At 37.3% G+C, this 13,474-nt stretch overlaps 2 protein-coding genes across 2 annotated transcripts; both read left to right on the forward strand.

Moving 5' to 3' along the window:
• The first annotated feature begins 6,262 nt into the window (after positions 1-6,262).
• LOC147753338 (TP53-regulated inhibitor of apoptosis 1-like) lies at positions 6,263-8,338 on the forward strand. Its single transcript, XM_086968678.1, has 3 exons — positions 6,263-6,459; positions 7,428-7,649; positions 8,200-8,338. The coding sequence occupies exons 2-3, from the start codon at positions 7,451-7,453 to the stop codon at positions 8,253-8,255; spliced, it is 255 nt and encodes an 84-aa protein (XP_086824804.1). The 5' UTR covers positions 6,263-6,459; positions 7,428-7,450; the 3' UTR covers positions 8,256-8,338.
• An 82-nt stretch (positions 8,339-8,420) lies between these two features.
• LOC111261374 (ribosomal RNA processing protein 36 homolog) lies at positions 8,421-11,824 on the forward strand. Its single transcript, XM_022834824.2, has 3 exons — positions 8,421-8,672; positions 9,016-9,227; positions 9,556-11,824. Exons 1-3 carry the CDS (start codon positions 8,421-8,423, stop codon positions 9,902-9,904), a joined length of 813 nt encoding a protein of 270 aa, XP_022690559.1. The 3' UTR covers positions 9,905-11,824.
• Positions 11,825-13,474: the final 1,650 nt, after the last annotated feature.

The raw sequence follows: 13,474 nt of genomic DNA on the forward strand, positions 1-13,474 counted from the left end.
TTTTCCTTCTATTTGTTGATCCAAACTAACTGCTATCGGCGCCTAGCATTACAGGCATTAGAACAACTTACAAGCTACATTCGAACCATCCGGTGATGCACATGCTAGTTACCCCTAGGTCACATAAATGACATTCTCTTTCTGCCCTTGCCATTACTTGGGTATTAAAATGAATTTTGATTTCTGCTATACTTTCGATCATCAACGACTTATTGTACGAGAACGTCAAGCGTCGATTTGGTGAAGTCTCCCAAGTATCCTTGCTTTTTTTTTTACAATCCTCAACAAGGTATTTTTATCAACTCTATCAAGGTTCCACTCAGTCAAAATACATTGACGCATTAATAAATACTACATTGAAGCAAATCTACCATTAGCCAGCAAAGGGAGCTTTTTTTTTTCCTTCTTTTATCAAAATGACCTTTCCATTACGCTAGCTAGGAACGCTTTCCACGATTCTCTTACATGCCTCTTAGTTCCGGCTAGCAAAGCCTATCGAAGCAATTAGCTTTCGTCTAGCAAAGCAATTGCAAGATAATTATTACAATCAAGATTACATGCTTTTAAGATTCAACAAACTTTCAATTAAATGTCAGCCGTTAGTTACGAGGGATAACTGTAAAGTTTGTAAGCAAGCACACCGCGAACTGTCTTACATCTCAAAGGATTGCTCGGGAACAAGATTCAGCAGTTCCCGAGGTAAGTGATGCAAGGCCCTCTTTAGCATTTTACAACATGAAAGATATTAATGGTAAATGCCCACCACCTCCTAAGTAAATCCAAATTATATCCTTTCGATGGAACTTTCCCAAATTTCACTTACGTCCGTATTTGCAACTTATGGTTAGCTTCTCCTGATTGGCTAATAGGTTAGGGAAGTATTTGTTCTTCAGATGTAGAACGACAAACCTGTACGTTATGTACAGCTGGCCAACGATAAATAAAAATATTTATTCATTACTACTGAAAATAGTAAATTGAGACAAACGCACTGTGTGCTAACAGAAAATTACTGATGAATATGCCCTGGTATGTAATAACATAATAGTACTGAAGGACAGTTGTTCCCAATCGTTGTACTAGTAGAGGCCTATTAAAAAAAAACGCGCCCTTTTTTCGCGTCCTAGTGTCTCACGAATCTGCAACTAAGCTACTATAATAAATCATAACTTCCTTGTTGTTGTTGTTGTTAAAAGCTGTAGTAATGGTCGAATGCCTGCTATATAATTCTATTCTATGCTATATAGTTGCAAAAAATAGAACAAAATAAAAACAATTAGGTGTTGAAATAAACAGCAATAATATCGTTACAGTAATTATGTGAAGCGTTATTATATTTTTGGCGTCCTATTATATTTTATTAGATCATTAGTGCAGATTCAAGTATAGCAAATACTTTCTTTGCTTCAATTTAACAACTTTGTTCGTCGAGTGAAGTTCAGTTATTGTTAGTATATTATTATAGTAGTATTATATTGAGTTAGTAACGACAGGTATTATTATTATTATTATGACTATGATTATTGTTATTGCCGTGCAGCTTCGTGATCCTCAAAGAACTTTTTTGCTACGAACAACTGGATATCTCCTAGATTTCTTATTTAATTATGTCCCTTGCACAATTAAATAATACAGCTTCGACGAAGAGCTTGCATTTGTAAAAGAAAAACGTATTTCAAAGTACCTGTATTTAACTGAACTACCTGAAAGTCCTTAAATAGTTCTACTGCGAAAAGATTTATAACAACCTTTACCCAATTCGCAACACATAACGTAACATTTGTTTTTTCGACTTTAAAAAAGCTGTGGCGTGGTGATACTGGGCTATGCTTGTGCTGTAAACTTAAGTTGACTTTATAACCGAAACCGAATGTAAGCGTCACGCGACAGTTGCTGTTGAAACTACGCCGTGTTATAAGTTTATAGGTTTTAAACTTACTCCATGTTGTCTGAATTGCAGATGTTGTCTTCGTTAGTGTAGCATTTGTATGAGTTTTTTTTTGTTGACCAGCTGCAAGCTTGTTGACCTCAAATCGAGAGTGAAGAAATTTGGTAGCCTTTACCAAACTGCGAAGCAGTTCTTAGATGGTGTCATCTTGCGAGCTCGATGAAAACCTAATACCTCGATAAGTAACACATCGCTATCTTCTTGACCTGCGGATTCTCCCCCGTGGCCAATATGGAAGCGCTTTTTCGCCCGTTACAGGTCTACCGCACGTTTTAACGCTTAACATATTTATGACCGCTATGGCAACTTCAGCTTCTGGTTTTCTAATGCGCAACGAAACTTAATTCTTTAAACTTCAGTACTAAAGAGTGTTTAAAAGCTAATGATCTGAAAGATCAGCTATTCAATAGAGTCTTGCGATTATCTGATTCATGTGCCCAGTGCGACCTTGCTGAGCTCGCAGGATTGACCAGAGATGTTGCAGGAATATGGATTATCATACGATTATTATGTTATATACAAAGAAGGCCCTAAGTACTTTATGAAATCACGAGACTCACATTACCACAGCGTAAGCAAGCGATTTATGCCTACCACTCGCTGTATGTGAGTTTATACATAAGAAGAGACCACAAGAACAGAGTTTAACTATTTTAGTAAGTACATCATTGTAATATTTACATCTACTAAGGCGAAAGTTACAAATGGAATTTCATGATGGAGAAAAATAAAACACGCCAGACTAAAATAAACTCGACCCGATCGTATAGCCCACATTTCGCTTCGTACCATGGCCAGAGAAACACGTAATATCAACTCATATAATATTTCATAACCCCCAACCGCCATCTATAAACATGTTATAAGTACCAATCAAATTTTATCTCATGTCAGTGACGAATACGAGGCAGGGGTACCTTTGTGTTTCAAGAACATAATAATTTCGTATCGTTGGGATCGAACCAATCGCGACATCTATGTATCGCACCGAATTCGTAGTTATTAGGTATTTACAAATAATAAGCAAGCAAACCCGCAGTAGGCGCGATTGTTACAAGATATTTGTAATCAATTATACTTACAACAAGCACAAATTATGTATATGTGATCAAGGAAAGAAGTTTCATTTCAATATATTTCCCTCTGCTAGAAAAGAAACTTCATTCTAGTATCACACTTATTAATTTATTTTTAAAATTAGTTGTCGATTTCCTTTTATGTTATCCTTGATTGTTAACATCACGTGATCCTTATACCTGATGGTCGTGCTGTCAGAAATTCTGCTGTGCCTAAAATTAAAGGTGGTAAATATCCACAAACAATGATGCATGCATGATATTATTTATTATATTCGCACGAAGCGGATAATACTGCATTGCATTTACTGAAAACGATTTTCGGCTCGCCTTCGTTCGATGTTGCCACATGTGTACCTTCCTTTATAGAAGGCATAAGATCCGCGTTCAAATCAATTTAAATCGTTTGGATCTATGACCCCACTCTGCGTTCCACTAAAGTTTATGCTGGACTTATCGCCATCGACCTGTAAACCTAGAGAGCAGGAGTACCGATTGTAACATATCTACTCACTGCTTCATATCGATACTGTACTCAAACCTTAGCATAAACCCTAGGCCAATGATTGAAAGGCACTCTTAGGTAAAAAAAATTCGCTATTATTTTTTGTCGTTTTAATAACAGGCACTGTTCAGAAACAGCGTAGACTAGCGCATTTTCCACTAAAATCAGGTTTGTTTTAATAACATATAGGATCTAGTAAATGTATATAATTATGAGGAGGGGCGAACTTTGGATTGGACATGAGCAGCTAGCATTGAGCATCATGTGATTCGCTATTCTTATGTGTTCTCATTAGAACGAGCATTGATCACGGATGACTCCCACTGCCCAGGCGGAAGTTAAATGTGCAGAACCTATCATTTGTCTTCATTATGGAGTAGTCCAGGTAAGTTTAAAAGAGTATCGGAAAAGAATCAACTACGCCAATTTAGCATCGTCATCGAAGTTTTCATTGTCCACCAAAAACCGCTCTCCACATAGACGTTTACCACACTGATACTGCTTACTCAGTATTTTTCTACCGGAACGAAACTTTCACACTCGTTACCTTTCCTGTTAGAAAAATTAAGAAGCGACTCGGCTAAGTAGCGTTCTAAACTATGTTCCGCAGATAATCTACATAAAAAGGTCCAGCATGCGAATCTAGTAAAATCTTGGCTTGTCCGTACACCTACGTATTCACTCCGACAAAATCGTAGAAAATAGCGAATCGCTCTGTGATAACAGGAGACCTTTGAGGCGAGTACGCGATAGCGTTGACAGAATTTTTTGGGATGTAACCTTATATGGACCTTATTATCCTTGACATGTCAAGAGTGCCAAAGTGAGCTTCTTTCCGTACTTTTATACTGCAGTCTATCCCTAGTTTTTTTTACATTTACAGTCGATGAATTATTTAGGTGGATATTCTTTTGCTTGGATTGGAGCTCTGGAAAAATAACTCATTGAGTAAAACTGCAAGAATAAGTAGATATCCGATATAATCCGAGTATCTAATCAAAAATATGCTCAGGGCAAGTGTAAGGTAGTCTACACATTAATTATCGTTACTGAAGCCAGCACGTCTGCCTAGTAAATAATGTGTTAAGCGATTCATCATCTTCAGTACATAAGTAGTATGAATTTTAGAAGCTACGTAGAAAGGGATAATAATGCTGTGTAACCGTCGAAGCCAGTCGACTTCAATATCAGCCTTTTTGGGTCCAACATTGCATCCATAGTGTCAGTTCCTGACAAGCTCCTCATGGCATTTGTAGAGTTCGTTAGTGTACCACTCGATAGACAGATAAATAGGCAGAGGCGGTTGGTCTCCTCTAATGTCCGGTTGCAATATCGATATGTTTATGCAGAGACGCCATGTTTGTGGCGTGCAGATGGACCCTAATTGTCGATAAAAGTACAAACGGGTCAATGGAAGGCAATTTCTTTGGCTACCCAGATATTAACAGAAAAATTAACAGTAAATATATTTTATTAACTTATCTTATATGCATGTATGTACAGCTGGATTATATAGTGATGTCATGTATCCATCGTTACATACTCCTAACCGACTTGTATAGTCACAAGGATGTATAAACTGTATTAGTAAAAACCTAGTCGAGTAACAGTCGTTTGTTATATTCCTTATTTCAAGGATCCTGATGACTAATATTAAAACAATCAATGAGAAACATCATGGCATTGATTTATTGTCACTCGAATTAACTGACTGTGACTGTAGATACGCATAAAATTATTAAATCTAATATATAAACTATCAGTTCACCAATTAAATCGTATCTAACTTCTAACTACGTTAAATACTAACAAATTTTTGTGACATTGTTATCTGTTACTTATTTTATACGAAACCAAGCGTCCAAACAACGTTCCATAACTGACTCTGATTAACAATATGGGCTCCCTTGAACAGGGCCGGATGTCCATCCTGCGCTGTGCTAATCAATGCCTATAATATAAATACCACAAACTACCAAACAATTTGAAAGCGAAAGTTCATTACAGGTTGTTGGAAACCCAACGCTATCCTTATCTAGCTAGTTTGAATTTGAGAAATGTTATTATTTTAGCCATGTCTCTTGGCTTGTCGTTTATAAGCAGTAAACTCCTGCCAAGTACCACAAACACTCGTGTTAAAACATTGGAGTTCTGCTACAGTTGTTCCCAGGTATGCAATACGGTTCGTTTCCTTTTATTTATTTATTTTCTTAAAATGTCTACGGCGTTGCGCCGATCAATAGTAGGATATCATCTTCATGTATAAGGTATTTATATTACTCTATAATTCAATAAAATTCTAGAATAATGTATCGTTTCCAGTTACCATTGGATCGGTATCATCCTAGGAACTACCCCAGCTTATTTTTTGCTTACTTTTGAGCTTGACTTGTTGACCAGATTTGCGCCGCTAGGTTATAAAACCTGCCTCGACTCCTTGTCTCTACTTGCTATCTGGGTCATCAGTTGGACGGTAAATGTTTTAGTTGTGAATGAGCTAGTGAAACAACCGGCCAACTTTTCAATAACTATCGACTGATTTCGATCAGAAAGAATGCATTTCATCATGCCATTAGCTACGCTCAGGTAAAAGAACGCTCCCTGAATTTAGTATGCTAATACCAAGCAAAACTCTCCTAGCGGAGGCGTTTCGCGCTTTTCGAGACCTCGCCAAAATCCGATTTAAATTTGGCGGTATTACGATTCACCTTCCCCCGATTGGTGGAAAGAACGAAAATGGCGACTCTCATTGGCAGATACCGTCGATGCAAAACGGACAGGTAACAACCGAACAGAGAATTTGCAGAAGCAAAACACGAGTTTGTACATGTTACACAACGACAACGTATCCATATCCCATCTTTGTTCATGTGATATCAATGCTAATGAAAATCAGCGTCGCCAGTGGTGCAAATCAATCGCTTAACTATGTAAGTAAACTTTATTGTTGAATATATCTCGTGTACCCTACGATATTCAAGCAGCAGAAGGAATGGTGGTGGCCTTCAGGACGGAAATTTAGGCTAATGCCAATGTTTATATTAGTATAACCTTAGACGAAACCTTTTAAAATTATCACTTGCAACCACGTGCAATCGTTATTGCGCTTTCATCTACAGTTTCAAGAGCAGATGTCGTATAACAAAACAAAAAATCATAATAACTAATCTTAGGGTTTGTTAAAGCTCCAAAAAAGTTAATCAATGGGCAAAAGTCATAGGATTCTCAACAAACTTTACAATACGACGATACTAAAATGTGATAAATGAAAGCCGCAAAATTCTAAAACAGGAATATTTGGGACAAATTCCATGTTGTCCACGATGGGGATAATGGGTCTGGCGATAGATTGAATTTAAGTACGACTATGTCATACGCCTATTGTCACGATATTGCCTATCGCTTTTATTGAATATCAAGAGCCACGTTAATGTAAACTGACCACTTTTGGACCATCTATATTAAATTTCACTTTCAAATTAGGACAAGCCACTCGATAATCAATCGGCTTCAATTGTCGGTATGGTAATGACGCAGATATCGTCGACCAATTAGAGAAGATACTTAAAAAAACACCTTATATTACGAAAAAAATCTTAACATACTATAGCAAAATGACAATACAATTCGTACAGAAATGGAAAAATTAGCGCATATAAATTCGTTTCAAGGCTCGTAATCTATCTCGTATTCTTTTGCATCTTTTTCTCGCTCTAACTACACCTGTAAATTGTACGTGGAATAATCACGGCTCGCTTTTTAGTATTCGTACGTTTTTATATACGAAATTGTTCCTCTGTTCATATCATTAAGCACTTGTACTATTTGTGGGTCTAATGTTGTTTTTGTGTACTACTTGCCATCTTTGTTTACTGGCTGTCGTGTTCTGCTGATGCAGCATCTCACGTGGCGCCTTCCGGAATGAACAGTATCGAGGTTAATTGCAACGAATTGAAGCGGAGGTACGACGACTGTTTCAACCACTGGTTTAGCGAGAGCTTTCTTAAGGGCCGTACCGATGACCCGTGCAGGGTTTTGTTTCAACAATATCAGACCTGTCTCCGAAAAGCAGTAAACGATCAGAAGATCCCACTCTGGGAAATCGAGGCAGACATTCTTGGTAGGTTTTCGTGAAATCTGCCGGATTAAATTGCGCGTCCGCGATTTGTACCAATAGATGAAGCACTGCCTCGTATCAAAACGGCTGGCCATAGTTGGTAGCGGGTATATTATTTTATGTTTGTACTTATGGTATGTACTTATGTTACATTCTTACATGTATTAAAAATAAAAAAATAATGGATATGCTTCATTAAGTCGTACTTTGTTGTCAATCAGTTGTAGATTATATATAAACTCAACTACAAATCTGCTGTGTATAGCAAATTTTTATAGATTCAAGAAGAAATGCTGCCTATTTTTCGACCCGTTTGAAGCTAAAGAAGAGTTTGCTGAAGGTTTTTCATTTATTAGGTAGCAGGTTGTGTTTAATAGTTTTTGTGATATTCTAGGCGAGAAAGAAAAGGATTGTCAACTATTTTATCTAGATAGTGATTCCAACAGTCGAATTATTCTGGCTCAATTTTGTCATACGCATGCACAATGCCCTTTTTACTTGGGTTGCCCTTCCTAAATGTCGCATTTGAATGTTTACCGCGGTTGATTTTCAGGCACAGAAAAAGAGAAGGTCCCACCCCCATCCACGTCACATAATGCCAAAAGCTGAATAACGCTTTTTAGCGGTGTTGTACATTATTAGAACTTATTTTTTGAGAGATCTTGTATATTTGTATATATAGCTACATTTAGTCTGCAGTACAAACACGCAGTAGCAGCAACAGCAGCGGCATTCGCAAATAGGTCAGATAACATGCTCGAGTGAATTCGGAAAATGGCTGACGGAGAGTCTTCAGATCTGTCACACAGTGACTATATCGACTCTGACAGCGAGCTAGAGGCTGGGCTGGGTGATCCGAAGAAATTTTCTGATGACGAAGTGAGCAGTGAACACGATAAAAACCTGTCTTCCGATCTCAAAGGCCAATCCTTTGAGGAAATCCTCGCTCTAAAAGATTGCCTTGGTCTAAGAACGTACAAAACTGCGATTGGACTTAGGGAGCTCGACCAGAAGAAGCGGAAAAAGGTATCTGCTTAATGACACCAATTTAAGGGTGCGAGTTTGTTTTAGGGGAGTAATAACTGCTGCTTTCTTAGATGTCCAGTGCATTTTATGTGAGCACAGGATATCCGTTTCTCGTCCCGAGTAAATTAAGTAGGCAGATTAAGCTAAGAAATTGGTTGAGAATCTACAGTTCAGCCTAAATCATACTCATTTCTATTGGATTCGCAGAGCCAGGATTTGGTAAACATTGTATGTTATGTTTTGAAAAATTAGAATAGCGCTCTGAGAACGCTATGCACAACATTTGCAGTTTGCATAATAACTAATACGCACAGTTACTGTCGTATTTTCATATTGTATTTAGGTATTCAAGCGTGAAAATAAAAACAGGCCTCGAGAAATTAGCTCGAAAAATCCTGTGACAGGAGTAAAAAATATTTTCAATGTGAAGAAAAAGCTTTGCGCCGATCCCAGGTTTGAGAGAGGTTTTGAAGAAGTTCAGCCAAGGAATGCCATTAAGGCTGAACACAAGGTCAAACAGAAACTCAGGGACTATGCCTTTATCGACAAAATCAGGTGGGGTGACATTTGGAGAGAAGTTTTTTTACCGCAATTAATGGCTGCTATATGCCTATATCATTCTGCTTTGTTAATAATATGCAGTACCTTCAACTCTTCTGGCCATATGTGTAGTAGTACAGTAGTAGATACAATCAAATTTCCTAGGGATACGAATCTCTGTTACGCAGACGTATATATCGTACATGATGTAATCGAAATAGCCATGTGCGTATTACTTTTAGTACATGAAAAGGTAAACAGTATCTTGATATTTTTTTTAAACAATATTTTGTTTGTTTTAGCTTTTATTGACCCCTGTCGATTGTGTTATCTAAACTTTCAGGGAAAATGAGGTTCGACAAATCGAGAGAAGTTTGGCTGAGGGTCAGCTAGATGACGCGGAAGCTTTCAATGCCCGAAAAATCTTGCAGAAAGCAAAATCCCGAGAGGTTTCGAGACATCAAGAAGCTATGCGAAAAGAGATGAATGACAGGTATACAAAATTTTTGAAAGACGCTAGAAACGCTGGTGAGAAAATCAGATATATGACGAAAAAGGACAAGAAGCAAGTTGAACTCGCTATTAAGTTTAACGAGCTCAAGAAATCGGGCAAACTCGAAAAATATCTGGAGAAAAAGCGCAAAAAAAATGCTGCCAGATCTAGGAAGAAGATGCACAATAAACCTGTGTAGTGCATCATTTAAATAGATCGTTTTGATGTTGACAAGACGTGAATTGATGTCATCGTAAATGCTGTTTATGTCTATGATATTATAGTTATCAGTATGTAAGAGAAAACTAAATGACTTTATGAGCATTGTATGTTCCCAGGTATGAATGGGATGAGCTAGTTTTGGCTGGCTCGTAACACAGCTTTCGAAGCATTCAGATCCTAAAGCACGTAGTAAGCACAAAAAGCTTAGTTTGATAAATTTGAATTACTTTATTTTTCGCAAACCCAATAAAGAGGTGTCTTCATTCTACTGATGCTTACAGAAAAGTAAAGCATAAAGGTAAGATAGATCTAAAGGCAATACAAGCCCGTGGTCTACGAAAATAGACGAATGTTGTCGTCAAGTGTCTAACGGCATTATTCAAACTAAAGTTGCGACCCGTTTTTATTATCTAAGGATAAGTGTTTGTAGGAATGGTTTTAACCGAAGTACTTTCCCAAGAAAGTTATTGTAAAATTCTGTTCTACAAAGCAGTTCCTCCTCAAAAAATGACGCTTATTATTATGAATTACTTACGCATTAGAGAACTTTTAAATATAATGGTCTTAAGAGTAGAAGGGTTTCTTTGCTCATAAGGTGCAGCAGCTCGGTGCAGTGCTGAAGGAGCGCAAACAAACTAGCGAGAGAAGAAGCGATAAAACAATACGCAACAAAGGGCAGTAACATTTGCAGAAACAGATATTAGTCAGCAAAAACATCATTGACTTGCAAACATCGGTCCTCCAATATAAGTTTGTAACACTAGAGAAAGGTATCTAAATTGAGATGCAATAGCCACGAGAATGTTTAGTACGATCATTCATCGAATTTTCCTTAGTTTTTTTTTTAAATCCTTAGAATAGCTCAGTGCTTCTACTTTGTTAACGACCTACTCTGTTAGGGAACGGCCCCCAGCTTTTCTAGCAAAACTGAAATCCCTTTGAGTTTCGTTACTAAGTTAGACTAGGAATAAATTAGTTTAAATGACATTTAAATGAAACAAGCCTTTTCAGGAGTTGTGCAGCTCGCTTCTTATTGCCAAAATATTAAATAAGAATTCATCGACTTTCTATTGGTTTTGACAAAATTTAAATTCAGCTTAGAAAACAGTAAAGTTATAACTGCTTTGCAATACGTTTCTCTACGTGCGCCATATATTAGACCTTCAAATATTCAAATATTCATAAACCTTGCTCCTTCGTTTGCGCATAGTTAACTGTAATGTACTTGTGGAAGGATCCTTACTTTATGAACTTATTATAGTAGTTCGGTTCAGGTTACACTATATTATTTAAATGCTACATCATACAATATATTAACCTTGTATGATGTGTGAAATGAGCATAACAAAAAAATCTTGGAATCTTGTAACCTTCCAAGGTTTTTTTTGTTATGCCGAAAAGCTTGATAAAGTGGGATTCACCCCCCCCCCCCCCCAAGTATGTCATTTGTTGTTGTTTATCAAGTGTCGCATCAACCATGGTTCCTATGCGAAGAAATAACCAGCCAGCATCTCGTAACGTGTCCTGCATGGGCGGTCTTACTAAGCATAGATCGAGACTGGAGCTAGTTTGCCCATAGTAGTAAAGCTCTATGTTCAGCTGTTTGAAGTTGCGTGGAACTAGCATAAATCAAAGACAAAATTATTAAACTAAAATAATAGATTTGCCAGAGAATTAGAATCGGGCACGCTGCCGAAAGCAAGTTTCGCTTATTAGGGACATGATACAGATATGCTTTTTTTAAAAAGTTGTTGAATTATGAAAATTAATTTGCTTCGAGGAGCATAAAGCGGCTTGAGATAATCTATGTCTTTATCTTGATGTTTTTCTTTTGTATTTTATAATAATATCTGTAGGAGACAATGTGAAAATAAACCAAGCATCGCATGCTGCTTAATTTGGCTTGTTCTTTTAACGGATTCAATTTAGGTTAAGGAATTGCCGAATTACTTAGCCAAGCTTAATTCAAGTGATTTAATTAGTTAGATATGAGTAAACTATCCTCAAACATAATTAATTTTCAGTTGTACCTACAATTAAATCCGGCTCGTCTGAGTAGAGAATATCCATTTTACCCATTGTATTTGTTTAAATTGCTACAACGGATTAGAGAGCTGAGTCGTCCCGCAATAATATTCAATATTATCTACAAAAATGGCTATCGTGTTACCAAAAAATAACTATTTTTTTATTAGTAAAATGGAGAAATGCTTTATAAACACTAAACCATGAATGTATACGAATCGCATTGATTGATTTAGAATATTAGTATTTCTCAGTGATTTGGCCAATATTGGCCAAATATGTGATTTTAGAGATATGTTCATGTTGGCTGTGGTTAAGCTTTTATGCAAATTTCATGCATAGGAACTTAACCACTTAATGCAATGAAACTTTTCGAGCGAACGATGTTGTATAACATTGGGCGCACATTTGCGGAGGCTTTGCCTAAAGTATATGAGCTATATTATCATTGATTCCACAGACTAATTATATGCTACAATCTTCGAGAAGACTTTTCTGTCAGATGCATTGATGAGTTACTGAGAAACTCTATTAGATTTTTGCTGACGTTATACGTAATTGAATGAACACAATAGAGGTTAAATGGAGAAACAAATTAAGCTTATCATGGGGTAGTCCAACCAGTCGTTGCTTCTGTATTAAGTTGTCGTGCTGACGTAAACAACCTCGATTCTTTCGTTAGCTTCAAAATCGTATGTTAGTCTCTTCTTTACAATTTGGCTCTTTTTAGGGGAAGTATTTTAGTATGCAAAAAGCTCGCGTAGAGCTTCATCCCATAAAAACATGATTGAGAATCATAATGCACTAATGATTTTTAGGCTTCTGCCAGTGGGTGCTCCAGACTTACTCTTAGAACATAAGCATTTTTATATTTTATTGATGCTTCGTTCAGAGAAATTGGTTACCAAAGGTACTGCGACGCATAGCGTTGCATGGTAGCTGGGGATTATTTCACAACACCTAGTATAAACGTACGTAGGGTCTAGCAAATGAAAATCAAGTGTACAACATAGGATGTGGTCCAAATCCATGTACTGCAAAGCGCGTAACTTCGTGTAGGTTAGTTCTGTTCGTCTCTCTCCAGGCTTCATTAGCCATCGCTTGCGCCTTGAAAAGTCGGAATCGATCTCCGCCACCTTCTTCTTTCATGCATTAATAAGCTCCAATTAGGGAGGGATCGTGGGAGGTTTAAATCTGCATCTCAGATCCTGTACAAATAAGGGTGTGTCTGGTAGAAGATACAGGTGTCTGCTTATCGACGAACAACGCAGCCCCACGACATCCTTTTAGTACAGAGTAATTTTTTGTCAATAATTGCGCTAACGAACTGCGTTTGTACATTCGCTCAATTCCGTAGCAAGCTAATGAAGCCACGCTCATTTCGAACATAGACAATATTATTCATGATTGAAGTCTGGAAAGAGACCTAGTATCATCATTCGTTATACCCTGTCCGTTATGTGCTTTACATGAAGTTAGGAACTTAAAGCTGTACACGGATCATGTCAGTAGCAGTGAGACG

This window comes from Varroa jacobsoni, unplaced genomic scaffold (genome assembly GCF_002532875.2).
Source record: "Varroa jacobsoni isolate VJ856 unplaced genomic scaffold, vjacob_1.0 scaffold_551, whole genome shotgun sequence".
NCBI lineage: Eukaryota > Metazoa > Arthropoda > Arachnida > Mesostigmata > Varroidae > Varroa > Varroa jacobsoni.

What these genes read in the sequence shown, in the direction of transcription:
- LOC111261374 (XM_022834824.2), top strand. Translation starts at nt 8,421, where the DNA reads ATGGCTGACGGAGAGTCTTCAGATCTGTCACACAGTGACTATATCGAC. An exon ending in ACCAGAAGAAGCGGAAAAAG is followed by an intron (nt 8,673 to 9,015) that starts GTATCTGCTTAA and finishes TATTGTATTTAG; the next exon opens with GTATTCAAGCGTGAAAATAA. An exon ending in GCCTTTATCGACAAAATCAG is followed by an intron (nt 9,228 to 9,555) that starts GTGGGGTGACAT and finishes CTAAACTTTCAG; the next exon opens with GGAAAATGAGGTTCGACAAA.
- LOC147753338 (XM_086968678.1), top strand. Translation starts at nt 7,451, where the DNA reads ATGAACAGTATCGAGGTTAATTGCAACGAATTGAAGCGGAGGTACGAC. An exon ending in AATCGAGGCAGACATTCTTG is followed by an intron (nt 7,650 to 8,199) that starts GTAGGTTTTCGT and finishes GTTGATTTTCAG; the next exon opens with GCACAGAAAAAGAGAAGGTC.